The following is a 19,259-nucleotide window of genomic DNA, read 5'->3' as shown; positions in this document are numbered from 1 at the left end:
AGTAAATCACGCGTCGGGTACAGAAGGCAGGCAGGAGCGGCGCGGCGTGCCGCGAGCGCGGGCGCAGCTAACTATTTTATCTTATAACATAAAATTATGCTTTAAATAAAATTTTGGTAAAGAAGAAAATGTCTTAGAATTACGTCAGAAATACGTGTTCCTTAAAATAACGTTATTTTAATAATGAAAAGTTGTTCCGGATCGCCGGCCGTCCGACGTTGCAATCAGCTGATTGCTACACGCGATGTGTGTATGGCGGAGTGTGTGCGTAAGAGAGAGAGAGGGAGGGTAGGAGGGACAGACATTCATACACACGCACGCACTTTTTTTCTCGCTCCCTTTCTCTCTTTTACGCAACACTCATACACTCTCTCATTCAGTCTCTCACTCACACTCTCTTGGTCACTCACTCACTCACTCACCTGCTTACTCACTTGCTCACTCACCTTGTAGCAGCGTAGCGAATCTTCATGCTATGTATTGTTGTTATCTGCTGCACGGTTATGATTGCTAGAGATGCGCGACACATCGAAATTTTTTCGATTATTAGTCTCACACTCGATTGACACAATACAGATTACACGATAACGAGTTTACTGTTTATTCACTCACTATTGATTTATCGATACCAAAAATTACTTTCAAAGAAACGCGAATGCAAACAGCACATGACTCGACGCGAAGCGACGGACCGCGGAGACTGCGCGACAACAAGAGTTATGTTGCCAGAAACGCGACACGCGACGTAATTAAAATTACATTATTCTTGCGATTGACTTAAATCTTCGCATCGTGAATGCAATAATTTCGAAAACGTAATAACGTACAACACATGCTTTTTAAAATAATAATTATTTATTATAATTAGAAATAGTTATTATTTATAATAAATAATTAATTTTTTAAGTATGTCATTATACGTTTCATGTTTTCTACCGCATTCGCAATGCGAAGGTTTTAGCCGATCGTTCGTCTTATCTCGCGTCAATCACGCGCCACGCGCAAGTCGTTTGTTAGATGTCGCGTGTCGCGTTTCTGGCAACATAACTCTTGTGGTCGCGCAGTCTCCGCGGTCCGTCGCTTCGCGTCGAGTCATGTGCTGTTTGCATTCGCGTTTCTTTGAAAGTAATTTTTGGTATCGATAAATCAATAGTGAGTGAATAAACAGTAAACTCGTTATCGTGTAATCTGTATTGTGTCAATCGAGTGTGAGACTAATAATCGAAAAAATTTCGATGTGTCGCGCATCTCTAGCAATCATAACCGTGCAGCAGATAACAACAATACATAGCATGAAGATTCGCTACGCTGCTACAAGGTGAGTGAGCAAGTGAGTAAGCAGGTGAGTGAGTGAGTGAGTGACCGAGAGAGTGTGAGTGAGAGACTGAATGAGAGAGTGTATGAGTGTTGCGTAAAAGAGAGAAAGGGAGCGAGAAAAAAAGTGCGTGCGTGTGTATGAATGTCTGTCCCTCCTACCCTCCCTCTCTCTCTCTTACGCACACACTCCGCCATACACACATCGCGTGTAGCAATCAGCTGATTGCAACGTCGGACGGCCGGCGATCCGGAACAACTTTTCACTATTAAAATAACGTTATTTTAAGGAACACATATTTCTGACATAATTCTAAGACATTTTCTTCTTTACCAAAATTTTATTTAAAGCATAATTTTATGTTATAAGATAAAATAGTTAGCGACTCATGCGGTGATAATCACCCATCGGGCGGTCAGCTGCGCCCGCGCTCGCGGCACGCCGCGCCGCTCCTGCCTGCTTTCTGTACCCGACGCGTGATTTACTAACTATTTTTGCTCATAATTCAAAAACTACGCTTCAAATCAAATTTTGGTAAAGGAAAAATTGTCTTAGAATGGTGTCAGGAATACGTCATTTTAAAGACATAACGTTTTTCAGGATCGCCCTGTATATATATATATATACATATATATATATTTATATACAATATATATATATATTTTACTTATTTTATCTCATACATAATATTATAATATAAGACACATTTTATAAAATATTACTGAGTAAAATGACCGCTATCACCAATAATAGCTGAGATAATCTGATTTATGCTCTTTAATAATATTACACTAATTCCATATAACAAAGTATGAAGAGCATTTTTTGCAAAAATGCCTTTAAATGACTGAAAGCCAGTCCTGCCGAATACAAATCGGCGAAAGAAGAAGATCGAATACAAAACCGAAAAAAGAAGGAAAAAGTAAGAGAGAGGAAGAGAGCAAAGATATAAATAAAGATAAAATAAGGAAATTTGAGACATCAAATCATTAAATTAATTTTAAATATTTTTAGAAAGAGAAAAATATAACAATTTATTTGCGATGATTTCTGCTTTTCTGTTTATATTAACGGGATGCATGTCACATATATTCATGCTTTGTGCGTACATTATATTTCAAATTCTATAGATGTAATTAACAACGAGGCAAAAGTTAAAAGGATTCAAATTAAAAAACATTGTGAACCAATTCAATGTTTACTATTACGGATAGATACTGTGGACTATTTTCTATTAATCAAACATTTTTAAAAAACTGTTTTTTAAATTTTTGCGATGATTCGAGAGCAACACGAGAATAAGATCGAGAGTAGTTAGCATTAGGAGAGTTCTAACGCAGGGATCTCAGGGGGGTGAGGGGCGAGGGGATCTCAGCGGCGCGGGGGAATGACGTCACGCAGGATGGAGGGGGGATGACGTCACGCGGGACCGCGGGAATTTCGGCGGCGCGGGGGCTGCGGGGCGGAGGACGCACGTATAAACAAAAATGGCGGTATTCCTATGAAGAAGATTTTGGGTCTCTCTCTCGCTCTCTCTTTATCCCTTTATATTTCTATCCCTCTCTCTCTCCCTCTCCATCCCTCTATCCCTCTATCTATCTCTTTATCCCTTTTATCTCTCTTTCATTCTGTATTATCGCAAGTATACAATATTAGTCATAAACTTATATTTTGAGATATTTCGGGGTCCGACGTTTTCGAGCAATCTGTGAATCATAGCGAGATAACAACACATTTTTGGGATATTATACAATATTACCAGTTAACAAACAATATAAATAGAAGTATTCTTTGAAGGATTGGGTGGATGGAAATGCGTGCGAAGAAATTACGTCATGATTTTGTTACAATTAAAAATATATATATAATTTATTTAAATGTGTGTGTTTAATAAAAAGTATACAATATAAAAAAATAATAATAATAATAATATATAAAATAGACCGTCGGGCTATGTTGGGGAAGCCGTTTCTGAAAACAGAAGAAAACATACGCATTTCATTAGTTTAAATTATTTTAATAATTTATTTTAAAATACTTTTGATATATAATAAATTAAGATACTTACAATGTTATCCATCATCTATTTTAATTTGTGCAAATAGGGCACATGTTGCAGGCCAATATTTGATTCAAAGATCTTCTGCACTCTTTGCATGACATATTTTCCAAATGTTCATAATATGTGCATCTATGTTCCCGAACAAAACCAGCTTCTAAGAACAGGAATGATAATCTGTAGAAGCACTCGGTACAATATTTGGACTCATCTTTCACATAGTAGTAAGATATACAACATATCTTCGTGTGATCCAATGCCATTATTTCAGTCAAGTCTAAATTTCGATGTTTAGTGTGTATTAGTTCATCACTACTATCACTCTCATAATCACTGTCTGCTATGGGTTCTATTTCTATTTCCTCGTCTGATTCATAGAGATTATCATCTTCCATCTCTCTCCTCTCTCTCTCCTCTCTCTCTATCTCCATCCTCTCCGCCACAACTGGATCCATCCAATCGTAATCATCATCCGTATCGTCGTCGATGATAATTATGTTTTCTTCAGCCATTGCACAAAACCACCGAAACACAGAAGAGCAACGAAAGAAATGATACTCTAGTGCAGCAGACTACCGAAACACAGAAGAGCAACGAAAGAAATGATACTCTAGTGCAGCAGAGTCCTCTTCATTATATTTTTTTTAACATACACAATATAAATAGAAGTATTCTTTGGAGAATTGGGCGGATGGAAGTACGTAGATAACAACACATTTTTTGAAATATTTCGGGGTCCGACGTTTTCGAGCAATCTATGAATCATAGCGAGATAACAACACATTTTCAACCCTAGGTTCAGTTACAAAAGAATTTTTCTTTTGTGCCTCCAACAATCTCTGAATATCCCTCTCTCTTTCTCTCTTTATCCCTTTTATCTCTCTCTGTCATCTCTGTATTATCGCAAGTATACAATATTACCAGTTAACAAACAATATAAATAGAAATATTCTTTGAAGGATTGGGTGGATGGAAATGCGTGCGAAGAAATTACGTCATGATTTTGACTTAAAACTCTTTATTTATATTTTATATATTTTTCTTACGTACTATGGACTAAAAACTAAAGCTGCCAGTTCGCAATCGACGAGTTGATGCTTGTTGAAAGCAGCACTCGCGCGTATTACATTTGATACTTCTTTCGGATTTATTACAGTGGACGCGATATTGGAGAATTGCGTAAACTTGACATCAACTGTTTGGATAATTTTATCCAATCGATCAAAAGTTACATCTATGCAGTGATCGAGATCGAACATACGATGTAACGTCGATTCGACCATCATCAAGCATACGTTTGAAGATTCGAGACTTATGAGTTTGACGTCGTTAATCGTACGAACTCTCACTGTTAGCGGTCCAACGCTTATGAAATTGAAGTCATCTTTAGAGTCGTTCCGAAGGAAATTTTGAATATTACGACGTTGCTCGTAGAGTCCCTTCCACGTTTCGAGAGATAATATTAGTTCCTTTCCTCGATGATCTCCTATGGCAATCTCCACGTAACTCGGTGGACCCACGTTGATACCAATGTCGAGGAATTTGAATCCCGTAGCTGTCAATGCGTATCGTCTACCTAGTATACGAACCGCACGACGTTCCAACGAAATGCTACAGAAAAATTAAAATTAAATAATAGTAATACAATTTGTAAAAATATAAAAATAGAAAGAAGTTAAACGAAAAACTTACTCGTCACATTTGTTCTCAAACGATCGAGTTTTATCACGACTCGATACGTAATTATTCACGCGTCTTCCGACGCCGCTGCCGCTGCTGCTTCTTTCGACGTAGTACATTTCTCTGGGAGTTATGAAAAGTGAACCACGAGAGCGGTGTTAACGCGACACTGATCGTATAAGAAATAACCGAGTATAGATGACGCTCATCTTCCAAAAGTATAATGTGGTGGAGGGATTAATACTTCTAACGTTTTGAGTTTTAGGAGAAGGGGAGATAACGCTCAGACAAAAAATTCTTAGAAACGCATGGAAAGGTTTAGGGAGGGGAAATAAGAGATAAAACATATTAATGTTTACATATTTTATTTTCTTGCAATTCTTTCAGGCGTTGCGACCACCAGTTAAATATTTTAAATACATTTTGTAATGCACAATTCTTAACATGTTTTCCACATCGCATACTATTGGTAATATCTAATTTATTTAGAGAATCAATATCTTCATAGTCAGCATCCAAAGTTTCAATAATATAGCCGTTTCCCACATCGCCTAGTATATCGGTCAACCATTTTCGCTTTTCAAGTCCTTTAACGTACACGACAGACGATTCTTCTTCTTCTTCTTCGTGTATCGTACCAACGATAGCTGTTGTAATTACACGCTGAGCCAAGCCATACGGAACGTTTCCGTCTTCCCATTGTAATCCGTGATGATTTCTAATCACCCATGAGACTTGACATCGCTCAGATTTTGTTAGCACGCTCCACGGTACAGGACTTGCGAAAAAATAATGCGAGAGAACATATCCCTTCCTCAGGACTGCCGCTTCTTTCACGACAAAATTTCTCCCGACAATAAATCCTTGCAGATCCACAAACGTTGGTATAGACATGACGAGATCTCTCTCTTTCTCTCTTCGATACGTCAGTCGAGAGGAATGGCAAACTCTAAAATCATCTCGCAGCACTTTGATTTATATCCTCCTCTTCCTCCTCCCCTCTCTTGTGTCGATGTTATCGCTTAGGTGATTTTGCGTACAACGTTGGTCAACGGATTGTACTGGATCACACGATCGTGTATGATGAGACAGTACGCAGTAGTATTCGCCGGTACGTTCTCTTTACATTCGAATTCCAATCTCACATCCACCGTTGCGCTCTTGACCGATTCGTTTTGTCGAGAACAATCGATAATCACGAACGGACCGAGTTCTTGAAACGTATAGACGGAGAGACTCGGCTCGAGATACTCGTATCCGTAATAGTTTCTTGCAGAAGCGCGCGTACGTGTCGTACAGAATGGACCATCTGTTTTTATCGAAATCCAGGTTCATATCGTCGTACGGATAACATTCCGAGTTCAGATAGAGTTTCACATTGATCAATTTGCAGTCGTCGAATTGAGATACATTCTTAGACAAGGCATTCTTCCGGCCTGTTTGCAGGGCGAAGACAACGTAGCGTGGATTCTCCAGCTGAGTCGAGGTCTTAATGGCCCACGAATGCTTCGTTGTAAGCTGCAATAGCGGATACTCGTACAGATCCCACGAGCGAAAACCCATGCTGAGATATCGTCCGCTTTCCAGAGCACGCAGCATCGACAGTTTTTCGATCTCGCTCAACAGCACGTGAGGCATTCGCCATTGTATCTTGAATATGGTCATCACAGGCTCCAGCGTTGAACTTCCAACCAGACAATTATTATCGTTGCGCGATCGTATTAAGATCAATTCGTGACGAGCGTTAATCACCACTCGTTTATAATCCTCGCAAAATCCCAATAACATGTGGAGCGGTACGCAAAAATTGAAATGTCCATGCGAATAGGTCGGCGGCTCCCAGCCGGCGTTTTTCATAATCACAATTCTATCGGATGATACCGTTACATAGTTTTTGAGCATAGTAGTTATTCCTACGTTTCTATTGCGATCAATCTCAACGCCATCGAGTTCGTATCGAATCTCATCGAACATGAATGCGACGCAATTATGTCCCAGTATCACATCACTTTCTCCTTCAACTGTTGCTCTGTTTTTCGTTAGTTGTCCCTCGATGTATAGGAAACTCTCGTACGGCAGCGTATACAGATCCTGTTGTTGTATGGGTATTCTTATCTCGTCACTGTGTCCGAACGTTGTATTGGCGAACGGGTTATACGTGTGAGTCTCGATCTTGACGATACGATTGTCAAAGATCGGTTCATCACCGATGTTGAGAATGTCGGTCATCGTTCAGCTGTTTCGCACCGCAAATCCCAAAGATTGTAAAAACGCAACGTTCGATGCGCTGAGTTTCTTTTTCTTGGATGATTTGATATTAGCAAACGTCGACGTTGTTGTTGTTGTTGTTGTTGTTGTTGGTGGTGGTGTTGCTGGTCTCGTAAAGATTGCGTTACCTGTCACGTCTTTCGATCCGTTCAATACGAGCATCTCATACGTCGCATACGTACATGCAATCTTACGGTGATCTCTTCTCCTCGAAAATCGAGCAATCGTCCGTTCTGGTCGACAACGCGTAACGTTAAATCCGTAATACTCCGCGCGATGATCGGCAGGTAAATGATCTGTGCAGGCGTTTCCGATATCTTATATCCCGGTGGTACCCTCGGTGAAAATTCATGTATCGTATGAACGAGTATGCCGTTGTTGTACGCACCCGCGGTCACGTTACACTCTATACGGATAATATTCACGTTGAGAATGTTAATCGGCATGTTTGATTCGTACCATTTTCGCGGCTCGAGAATACGATTCGAGAATCCTAGCAGCGATCCAATGTTGACGGGTTTGGTAAAGTTTATTCTGTAGGCACATTTGATCTCGCTCCTCATTGTATTGTAATTAGCGCGGAGCACTATCGGATATTCATCATCATCTTCATAGTCATCGCCGTCAATGTGTTTCTCATCGCGATGTTTCCGTGAAATTGCATGTTTCAAAAATTCATGTATATTTTGCAACTCATACGATCCCTCGGGAATCGTAATTTCTTCGTCGTCTTTGCCAAAGTAAAATTTATTATTCGAGGAATTCACATTCGGTATCGTGTGATAAGTCTCAAAATCCGTTAGACCGAGCTCGTATTCGCCGTCGCTCAAATCTACGGTGGGAAAGAAGTTTGCCGTGAGAACGCTACTCTTCCCAGTCAACGTGAATGTCATAGACATGTCGACGAAACTGTTTAACGAATACTGAGTTAAATAGCGCAATATCTGTCTTTAAATTCACATGCATCGACCGTTCGAAGAAACTGCAAGCACAATTGTCCGCAGATGCTCTGATCGTAAGTTTGAACAGGTGTGTAATTGTACTGTATCTTCGTTACGTTTCGTCCGAGATATCACACCAATTCATTCGGCGGTCGAAGATTGCCGAAACTGTCGAAATATATAGCGCGATTCCCCCTCTTTGCATACGCTACCCAATGAGTACCTGGTCCTTCGACGCTATCCAAATTTACGATGCCGCTCTCGTTTCGATATATACCACCGATCGGTAAAGAGTCGCGCATGAAAACACCTCTAAAATATGGAATGCGCATACGTTTTGCCAATTGTAGCAATTGTACGTTGGTAGTTGCGCCCTGCGGCATTTTTAGCGTCTCTTTGACGTTTTTTTTTTCTCCTTGTTGAGGCTCCTCGTCCGTATTTGTAAGGAGCGAGATATAATCCGTGACCTTCCATGGCGCGATTGTGACGTAGCATCTCTTGCAACTGACGTTGCGCGGCTTTTCCGTCGTTCACCACTTTCGCTACACCAGCCGCTCCACCGATCAGGGATCCGAGCGCACCCAACATTGGTAGAATCGGCAATACACCGCCGCATTTCGCTACCGGAAGTATCCGTTTCTTCACCGTTTTTTTCTTCGTCTTCGTCTTCAGACCCATACCGAGCTTCGTCTTGGCTTTCATCGCTGCCCAGACAGTTGTGGCGGCGGCTCTCTCACCGAGAGTCGAATCTTTCGCAACGATGCGATTCCGCGCTTTCTCAGCGAGTATCCTATCCGCCGCGTGTCTCTCGGTGAGATCGTTGCTCCGAGAGTATGCTATATCGTGTTCGCGACACGCCGCGTCCAATGGGTTGACACCTCGATCGCCTCTGACTAATCGCTTTTGCAACCGCGTGCCTGGTCCGCAAAACTGATAGCCGGGAATATGGAATTCGATTGGAAGTGCGTTTATCGCGTGATTTAATAGGCCTCTACCTATTTTCGTTGACATTCGCCGCAATTCTTTATCAACGGCGCCGGACCGTCGATGTGCGTTTCCTGACACGGCTGATTGTAGTGTTCGTAACAGCGACGATACGTCTGAACCTCCGGATCCGCTTTTATGTGTTCCGGAAGTTTGTCCCACACGTAGTGGACGTAATCACCGCACGTTCTCAATAGAACTGCTTTCGACACAAATTGTAGCTGTTCGACGCTCAAATCGCGAATATCGGAAGGATTTGTTAGCAGGATGAACATTTTTTCTCTACTGAGCGACTCGTGATTTCGCGCACCTATAAATAGGCAGGCGTTCGATCCAATCAGCAGTGTTGAAAAAATGAGATTCGTACGACAACCTTTGACGATATGCGTGACAAATTGCGACGACAGATTACGATCAATGGAGGACAACGCGGAGATGCGCAGGCATGGTACGATGCTACCGACTACTATACGCGCGATCGTTTGCGGCCCCTCGAATTGTGGTAAAACCAACGTTCTGATAAGTCTACTGGAAAGTCCGCATGGTGTACGTTTCGAGAACGTGTACGTGTACTCGAAGTCGCTGCAACAGCCGAAATATCGATATCTGGAGAATTTGTTGACGCCGATTGACGAAATCGGTTATTTTACGTTCTCCAATAACAGTGACGTCATTCCACCGAGCGAGGCACGTCCAAACTCGATTTTCGTCTTCGATGACGTGGCGTGCGACAAGCAAAATACGATAAGAGAGTACTTCTCAATGGGTCGTCACTCGAACGTCGACTGCTTCTATCTCTGTCAGACGTACGCGAGAATACCAAAACATCTTATACGCGACAACGCGAACCTGCTGATCTTGTTTAAACAGGACGGTACCAACTTGAAACACGTGTACAACGATCACGTGAATACCGACATGTCGTACGGGGATTTCAGTGAATTATGTCGTACTTGTTGGCAACAAAAGTATGGATTCCTAGTGATAGATAAGGACAGCTCATTTACGAACGGGCGATACAGAAAAGGATTTAACGTGTTCGCGATACCGCAAAACGATTAGTCGTTGCCGACACACTCTGTCGACATGGCTGAAAACGATAATATTCGCGAGCGTGAAAAGATTGCGAGGGAGATTGAGAAAACGAGCGAATCGATCCGCAAGAAACATCGCGCTTTGAAGACCGGTAAGATCGACGACGATATCGCGGTCAAGGCCCATTTTAGGCCTATTATCGAGCCACTACAAAAAATCGTCGACAACTCTAGCTTAATCGCGGTGAAAAACGAGCCGGAGAGTAACGCTGACGCTATAATTAAAACGTTACCCATCAAGCGGTACAAGGAGGAAGAGGAAGAGGAGGAGGAGGAGGAGGAGGATATGACACCGAAAAAGAGACAACGATTGAAGGCGAATCGTTTATCGACACCGCATACATCGGATGAACCGCTGATAACCTCCACACCGTCCGCGACAACGAGAATCGTACAACCCACGATACCCGAATCACTCGCAATCGAAAATGTTTTCGAAACCACGAGCAACCCGCTCGAATCACCATCTGTTCGAAACATGTTACAAACGTTGGAAGGTCAAAAAATGTTACGAGAGCACTTCGGGCCACTGGCACAAAAGTACATGGGCGCTCTCCTTAGTGGCGATAAAAAAAACCAGATCGATCACGTGTACGGTGTCTATTTCGACGAGAATAAAATGTGGCTCGGTAACAAACGATTCGACATCGGCGCAGATGACTCTATAATCATAGACAAAGTGAGGTACATTGGTACACCTGGATTATACGAGTTGATCTTCAAGAGAATTCCCGATGATGACATATACACTGAGGACGATATGCAAAAATATAAGAACATATTAATGGCGACGAGTGCGCATAAACGTCAATATGATGCGCAAGGTCAATTAAAGAGCAACAGGGGATACAAGTATAAACACATAATTGCACCGTTGATGTCGATCGAATTGAAAAAGAAAAAATGCGGTACGGGAGTATTCATGCCTCGCGCGATGACGCTAACCGACAATAAGATCGATTACGTGCACTGGGACGATCCCAACGAGCTAGTGGATCGTCTACGATTGCTCGACGCTTCGCGCCGAGCTGGCCACAACGCTCACGACAACGAGATCCTGTCGATTATAGAGGAACTTCGCGAAGTCGGCCTTATTATAAATTAAACGGTGTCTCGACGAAACTAATCAGTCGATCGACGTCACTCGCATCGAGAAAAAAAATGCCCATCAACAAATTTGGATTATTCGAACAGAGAAATGAAGCAATTAGAACTAGCGATCATTGGGGTAAATCGGTGACAAGTTACTTGCGTCAAAACGCTCTGTGTCGCGTCGCTACGTACTATGACGCGAGGTCGCGCAAGATTCGCCGTGTAGCGCAACCTGAGGCTGATACCGATGCAGTCAACAAACTGTACGTGGAACAATGCGTTAAAACGTTGAAGAATCAGCAGAAAGAATCAGACGAGAAGCTGACTGCGTTCGAGAAGGATGTGCGAGCTTTGCAGACTGCGATAAACGAGCTTCGGCGTGCGATTAACACTAATTCAGAAACGGCTATCAACCTGTAATGAGCGGCTGTAGTGAACGGTTTAGGAACGGCTATTGTACAATTATTAAACATCTACAAAGGTTTATCGAACGGGTTGGGAACGGCTATCGAACAGCTAGAACGGTTATCGAACAGCTATGAGCATCTACAAAGGTTTATCGAACGGGTTGGGAACGGCTATCGAACAGCTATGAATGGCTATCGAACAGCTATGAACGGCTATCGAACGGCTATGAACGGCTATCGAACAGCTTTGAACGGCTATCGAACGGGCCAGGAACGTCTAGCAACGAATGATAAAACGCACGGTGATACTCGAGGCACACATCGTTTGATCGACGAATCGAAACAACGATGGATCGGCGATCGGGAATAACCGAGGAAGTGAAGAAACAACATAGTTTAGAGAAACGGCAGTTGGTGAACGAATTGCACGCGCCGGCGAGAAAAAATTTTCCCCGAAGACACGTCATAGTGCGGGGATACGATGACCTGTGGCAAGCTGACATTGTCGAGATGCGTCCGTACTCTCGTTTCAACAGAGGTTACCACTACATACTCACAGTCATAGATGCGTTGAGCAAGCACGCGTGGGCCATACCACTCAAGAGTAAAGGTGGAAGCGAGACAGCTGACGCTATCGCCGAGATAATTCAAGATAGCAAAAGATGTCCGAAAAACTTACAGACTGATATGGGGAAGGAATTTTATAACGCTGACGTGCAACGGCTCATGCGGAAACATGACATCAATCACTATTCTACATATTCGGTATTGAAGGCATCGATCGTTGAGCGATTCAATCGCACGCTGAAAAACGACATGTGGAAGATGTTTACGCTGAACGGATCTTACAAGTGGATCAGCGCGTTGCCGCGACTCGTATCGGATTACAACGCGCGCAAGCATCGAACGATCGGTATGCGACCCGTCGACGTTACTCCCGCGATCGCTGAAAGACTCTTGGCTACTGTGTACAACCATGTAAATATCGCGGGTCCGGCGAAATTCAAAGTAGGTGACTCGGTACGCGTTAGCAAGTACAAGACAGTTTTCGAGAAAGGTTACACGCCAAATTGGACAACCGAAGTGTTTAAAATTGCAAAAGTACAACATACTAATCCCGTAAGCTATCTACTGGAGGATTATCGCAAAAAATCTATTGCTGGAGCGTTCTACGAGTACGAGTTGCATCGCGCGAATTATCCGGACGTGTATCTCGTGGAGAAAATACTGCGTAGGAGGGATAACGAGGTTTACGTGAAATGGTTGGGATTTGACAATTCGCACAATTCTTGGATACATAAGGACAATGTGATTTAATTCATACAAATTGTATTTATTTTTAAATTTAAGAAAAAATATGTACAACATATAAAAAATATACATGAAATATATAAAAATACAAAAATCTTTATTAATACATCCTTTCCAATAATCGTATATAATACAATATATGAAATACATATACATATGAGATACATATACAAAAATAATATCTGACATTATATCACATACTATATTACATTACATTATATATATTATATTATAAGGGTATCCTATAATGTCCCCATGGTAATGTGTCGGTCGAATCAGGTACGATATACCGCTTGTCATCGTACGGACTCAGAGCAATTTTCGTCTCGCGGACGGTATACACTTTGTGCAATTTCGATCTTATGCAAGATTGCTGTCGTGTCATTTCTATTTCGTCATTCAGACACTGCGTGTAATCGTCGAATATTATCGTTCTCGCAACAACGTTACTTTTGACACCTTTAACCTTCTTCGTATCCTTTTTCCCGTCCACTCTCATCGCATACATTTTTGCTCTAAGCCCGACGAATTCGGTCATTATCGCGCCGTTATTTTCATCTTTCATTAAACCCGGTACTTTTTTATTCACGAGCGGTATACCGTACGCGTTATCAATTGGATAATCGCTCGTATCGAAACTAGCGATATCATGTTTCATATTTTCATAGACATCTTCGCACTCAATGTGGTATATAAGACTGTCTGTGTCGGTGTACATTACCCGGCATTTATCACGATATAGCGGTGACATGTACTCATGATGAAATTCGTACAAGCACGTTTTAGAAATGTCGAGTATGCACATGCCGACATAGATTGGTTTATAAAATTTCACTTCAAGTTTGCGTAATTCTATGGCAACCAAATTTTCCGAAAAGACGCTTCTACTATGAAAATTTGGTTTCGCTATCATTGCTTCTGCTCCGTATCGTCCGTCCCACTTTGTTAATAATTTTACATCGACACGATTACGCACATTTTCCATCGTCTTATCAAATACCGCGTTATTCATCAGTTTATATAAATTTTTTTCAAAATCATTTTTCGCAAGTGTTCTAAACTGTGTATTTAATTCGATATAACTGCGAAGCCACGGAGATTGTGTAAATTGTAATATGCGATGTATTTTTGTAACGCGAAGGTCGTGTCGCGTACATTGCTGTAGGTTACGGTAGTGTATCACGTAACGCTTCTTATCGTATAGCGTTGCGAGGAGTTTGTCTTGCCGCTTGCCGGGCGGCTTGTCGCGTGTCGGGCAAAACGGTAGGTCAATGTGCGTATCGTGAAGATGTTGCGGATACTCGAGATCGACTTCGAGGATATAACCCGTAGGCGAATCTAACGCGATCGATGCTACGTCAAAATTCGACACGTCGTCGACCCATCGAAAATCGGCATAGGGCAACGGTTGACACATTGCCCATCCGTACAAATTATTTACATCGAAATACATCAAGTACGACGATGGTTTCGATGGATCGTACGATTGTTGCATGTACTTGTTATTAGCGCGCGCGTATCTGTTGGAACACTGACTCAGACCACCGCGTATACCGCGTTCGATAAACATGACCATGTCGATGTCGGTAAGCAATTCGAATGTAATCTTTGTATGCTTTAACATGGCATCCCACGTGTATCCGGGAAGAGTATAATAATACGCGGGGTCGAGTCCGTAACTTTTGATGCAACTATCGCGAAAGTTTTCAAAAATATCGGCTAATAACAAGACGTCGATTTTCAGGTACAAATCGCTATACTCGTCTAGCGTTCGAATGGAGAATCGCGTCCAGATGTTCTCGGCGTGCGCGTAATCGCTCTCGGATATAGTTTCACCGGTCAAAGAACTGTAAAACGATTCGCGCGGTGGTAAACACGTATCTTGCAACCTATCTACAGAGTCGACGTATTCGTACGGAAAGACGCCTTTCCGTGTTAATAAACTGAAATTTTCTGCAGATAAATTTTGAAATTCTGATTTTAAAATTTTGAATTTGTCTTTGTCTAGATAAGATGCCAATTTGTCGAGACTTGCCGTAAGAAATTTGTACGAATCGATAAAACTTAATTTTATATAATTTTTCCAATTGTCTTGTGCAACTTTAACAGTTTTTGTAAACGATATATATTTTTCCTTGGTTATTGGAAGTAATTCGATTTTCCCTTCGAACGCTGTGGCTATATCCTCGATAATGAAATGCGCGTCGTAACCTGATAAATTGTGGAAGACTATCGGAATATATAATGATTCTTTGTAATTTAGATTGCAATTTGAGTGCGCGGGACCCCTATATCGTCCGGTCAAATGACAATGATCGCGTACGCGTGTATCGTCTTCTTGCGTAAACGGTTTTTCGCAAATATGGCAATGCGTTGCGCTGTGAAATTTTTCCCACTCGTCCGATGTTAAATTTACCATGGAGACATTTGTAGTCATTAAAATAGTCTTTACACGTAACGCTAAATTTTTAAGTTCTTCGGCGAACCACGCGATACAATCAATACTGCGGCGAGAATGGTACGCGGATAACGAGTCGTCGAACGAACAATGCATATAATACGCTATACTAAATACCTTATGATGCTGATAATTTTTTTCTTCGTCAGTCTTTGTCAACGCACATTCCAAATCGGCATAGATCACAAATGGAAGCCGCTCTTTCCTCGTGTAGTTGTTGAACTCGAGCCACTTGTCCTTATCGCTCGGCAATCGGATAGCGCAGTCGTTTATTTTTCCGCAGTCTACCGTATGTGACTGCAACTTGTCCTCCGATCCGAAATAGTGCAAGCATCTGTAAAAGAATATTTAAATTAAAGATTTATGCAATGCATTATATTTTATAATTACATAAATTATTCAAATTATACATACCGATCACAGATATATCTTTGGCCGTTGTGTTTGCTCAGTTGCGAGCTCACGAGCCGGGATAAGTTCTTGATCCATGCGAAATGTCCGACGCTGTTACCGTCTTCCACATACAACAGGTTGACGTGTTTATCCCGTTTCTGCTCCAAAAGACGTATCGGGACAATGCTGTTTTCTTTCTCGATGCTGTACACGTTGATGGAGATATTGTTTATATGTTCAAACTTTTTTAGTTGGTTCAACGTCATCGGAAACTCAATATTTTGTACATTTAACACCGTCGTATAGTGGGGATATGAAGATTCCCGATTTGTGTCTCTTTCAGCGGGGTATAGAACGGCCACCACTGCCCACGCGAAACACGCATTGTCTCTAGATTGTACATTAATTACAGCTCTCTTCATCATAATTTCTCGCGGCAATTTAATATAACATCCCGCGCGCATAGGATTATACTTATTTATATTTACAGTTAAATTCTGTATTCGCGACAATGCCCAGCCACTATCGCGTTCCTGAAATTCTTCTAGCAATGCTAGAGTGGGCTCGATAACGCTGCGCTCGTACCACTCGTGTAAATCAGACGTGCGAAAGAGTTCACAGTTTCTCGTATTGATACTTTTATTCGCACGCTTATCACCCGACACAAATTCACCGTTGAATATAGTGTTCAATTTTACACTGTTGTATCTTCTTATAACGTCTTGCACTTGCTCGAGCACGATGTCTTTGGCGTCCTCGAGAAATTGACGAGGTTCGATATGGTTTGCGTTAATCACAGCACCGGTTAGAATACGGTTATCGAACGCGGTATCAATCTCGCGCCACACAAGTTCATTTTGATGCGCGCTACATCCGGCACCCGCGTTATTGTCGCCACTGTAATTACCACCACTGGGCATAAACTGTCTCTGCAATCGAGTCTTTGCACCTTCGAGTCGCGCGATTCGAGCAATCAGCGATTGTCGATTCCCGATCGATAATCGCGGTCGTTTGATCCGACTTTGCTCTTCCAGCGACTCGATGTACTCGTTGCATCGTTGTAGCCATGCAAAATATTCGCCCAAGGTGGCAATTTGGCGGGACCGCTCCACCAGGTCGCATTCAGTCTGCTCGACGTTTTCCATTTCTTCACAGAGTGCAAATTGGGCACATATTGCACGGAAATCTTATATACAACGGCTCGCTACAACTTGAACAGAATCGGCCATCCATCGCATCAAGTGTCTCAATTTTATGCTTTCGAACAGCATACATCATTTGGCTATCCACGCCTTGCAATGCAATCATACACGAAGGACATACAGCTAAAGCACCACCCGTGGAATAATAAAAGTATATGATACAAAATTTTGTACTACGTGCGCTTAAAGCATTAATTTCCGCAACAGACACTATTTTCTCTCTGAATTCCGTGGAGTTCTCACTGCAGTCACTAATGCAATCACTGTCAGATGACAACGCGTGATCTTCGTCTTCCATTTTTATATTATCACACAACACTGACAGAACACTATAATTTTTGACTATACTTTTGCTATACCGTCGTATCGATGCGCTTTCAAATCACGTACTATGATCTGATGCGCTTCGATCCTTCTTATATTCAACCAACAAACTTTCAGAGATTGTTGAAGGCACAAAAGAAAAAAATTTTTGTAACTGAACCTAGGGTTGAAAATGTGTTGTTATCTCGCTATGATTCACAGATTGCTCGAAAACGTCGGACCCCGAAATATCTCAAAAATGTGTTGTTATCTACGTATTTCCATCCGCCCAATCCTTCAAAGAATACTTCTATTTATATTGTGTATGTTAAAAAAATATAATGAAGAGGACTCTGCTGCACTAGAGTATCATTTCTTTCGTTGCTCTTCTGTGTTTCGGTGGTCTGCTGCACTAGAGTATCATTTCTTTCGTTGCTCTTCTGTGTTTCGTTAGTCTTGTGCAATGGCTGAAGAAAACGTAATTATCATCGACGACGATACGGATGATGATTACGATTATTGGATGGATCCAGTTGTGGCGGAGCGGATGGAGATAGAGAGAGAGGAGAGAGAGAGGAGAGAGATGGAAGATGATGGATCTGATATAGAATCCTTGGCGAAGGACAGTGATTATGATAGTGACAATAGTGTCGATATTCTTGATGAATGGTTACAAAAGAAACAGCGAGATTTAAGCATATCTGAAATAATGACATACAATCAAGCAACAAAGATATGTTGCATTTCATATTACTACATGGAAAATGGTTTAAAATTTTGTATCGAATGCTTTCTAGAAGCACCGGATCAGTATGAAGAAACTAGTGCTGTTCGAGAACATAGAACCATAGCTTATGTTCATTTGGAAAATATGTCATGCAAAGAGTGCAGAAGATCTTTGAATCAAATATTGGCCTGCAACATGTGCCCTATTTGCACAAATTAAAATAGATGATGGATAACATTGTAAGTATCTTAATTTATTATATATCAAAAGTATTTTAAAATAAATTATTAAAATAATTTAAACTAATGAAATGCGTATGTTTTCTTCTGTTTTCAGAAACGGCTTCCCCAACATAGCCCGACGGTCTATTTTATATATTATTATTATTATTATTTTTTTATATTGTATACTTTTTATTAAACACACACATTTAAATAAATTATATATATATTTTTAATTGTAACAAAATCATGACGTAATTTCTTCGCACGCATTTCCATCCACCCAATCCTTCAAAGAATACTTCTATTTATATTGTTTGTTAACTGGTAATATTGTATAATATCTCAAAAATGTGTTGTTATCTCGCTATGATTCACAGATTGCTCGAAAACGTCGGATCCCGAAATATCTCAAAATATAAGTTTATGACTAATATTGTATACTTGCGATAATACAGAGAGAAAGAGAGATAAAAGGGATAAAGAGATAGATAGAGGAATAGAGGGATGGAGAGGGAGAGAGAGAGGGATAGAAATATAAAGGGATAAAGAGAGAGCGAGAGAGAGACCCAAAATCTTCTTCATAGGAATACCGCCATTTTTGTTTATACGTGCGTCCTCCGCCCCGCAGCCCCCGCGCCACCGAAATTCCCTCCGTCCCGCGTGACGTCATCCCCCCTCCATCCTGCGTGACGTCATTCCCCCGCGCCGCTGAGATCCCCTCGCCCCTCACCCCCCTGAGATCCCTGCGTTAGAACTCTCCTAATGCTAACTACTATCGAGCAGGATAAGAATAGAAACGGG

The 19,259-nt window shown here is 41.5% G+C and overlaps 3 protein-coding genes and 2 long non-coding RNA genes across 5 annotated transcripts; 2 read left to right on the top strand and 3 right to left on the bottom strand.

Annotated features, from left to right (window-relative positions):
• Nucleotides 1-3,154: 3,154 nt before the first annotated feature.
• LOC145970792 (uncharacterized) lies at nt 3,155-3,514 on the bottom strand. Its single transcript, XR_014438612.1, has 2 exons — nt 3,384-3,514; nt 3,155-3,286 (listed from the first exon to the last, which is right to left on the bottom strand). It is a non-coding gene; the product is annotated as an uncharacterized LOC145970792 (long non-coding RNA).
• A 542-nt stretch (nt 3,515-4,056) lies between these two features.
• LOC145970791 (uncharacterized) lies at nt 4,057-6,034 on the bottom strand. The gene is made up of 2 exons (XM_083097770.1): nt 5,067-6,034; nt 4,057-4,985 (listed from the first exon to the last, which is right to left on the bottom strand). The coding sequence occupies exons 1-2, from the start codon at nt 5,171-5,173 to the stop codon at nt 4,424-4,426; spliced, it is 669 nt and encodes a 222-aa protein (XP_082953896.1). The 5' UTR covers nt 5,174-6,034; the 3' UTR covers nt 4,057-4,423.
• Nucleotides 6,035-8,403: 2,369 nt separating this feature from the next.
• LOC145970836 (uncharacterized) lies at nt 8,404-10,130 on the bottom strand. The gene has a single exon (XM_083097842.1). It carries the CDS (start codon nt 9,272-9,274, stop codon nt 8,576-8,578), a length of 699 nt encoding a protein of 232 aa, XP_082953968.1. The 5' UTR covers nt 9,275-10,130; the 3' UTR covers nt 8,404-8,575.
• A 667-nt stretch (nt 10,131-10,797) lies between these two features.
• LOC145970767 (uncharacterized) lies at nt 10,798-11,458 on the top strand. Its single transcript, XM_083097704.1, has one exon. It carries the CDS (start codon nt 10,820-10,822, stop codon nt 11,444-11,446), a length of 627 nt encoding a protein of 208 aa, XP_082953830.1. The 5' UTR covers nt 10,798-10,819; the 3' UTR covers nt 11,447-11,458.
• A 6,135-nt stretch (nt 11,459-17,593) lies between these two features.
• On the top strand, nt 17,594-18,702 carry LOC145970837 (uncharacterized). Its single transcript, XR_014438628.1, has 2 exons — nt 17,594-18,473; nt 18,571-18,702. It is a non-coding gene; the product is annotated as an uncharacterized LOC145970837 (long non-coding RNA).
• The last annotated feature ends 557 nt before the right edge of the window (nt 18,703-19,259 follow it).

Source organism: Camponotus vicinus, unplaced genomic scaffold (genome assembly GCF_025532165.1).
Source record: "Camponotus vicinus isolate PSW18456_S1 unplaced genomic scaffold, iyCamVici1.0 SCAF_4, whole genome shotgun sequence".
NCBI classification, from domain to species: domain Eukaryota; kingdom Metazoa; phylum Arthropoda; class Insecta; order Hymenoptera; family Formicidae; genus Camponotus; species Camponotus vicinus.
This window is presented reverse-complemented; position numbering and strand designations above follow the sequence as displayed.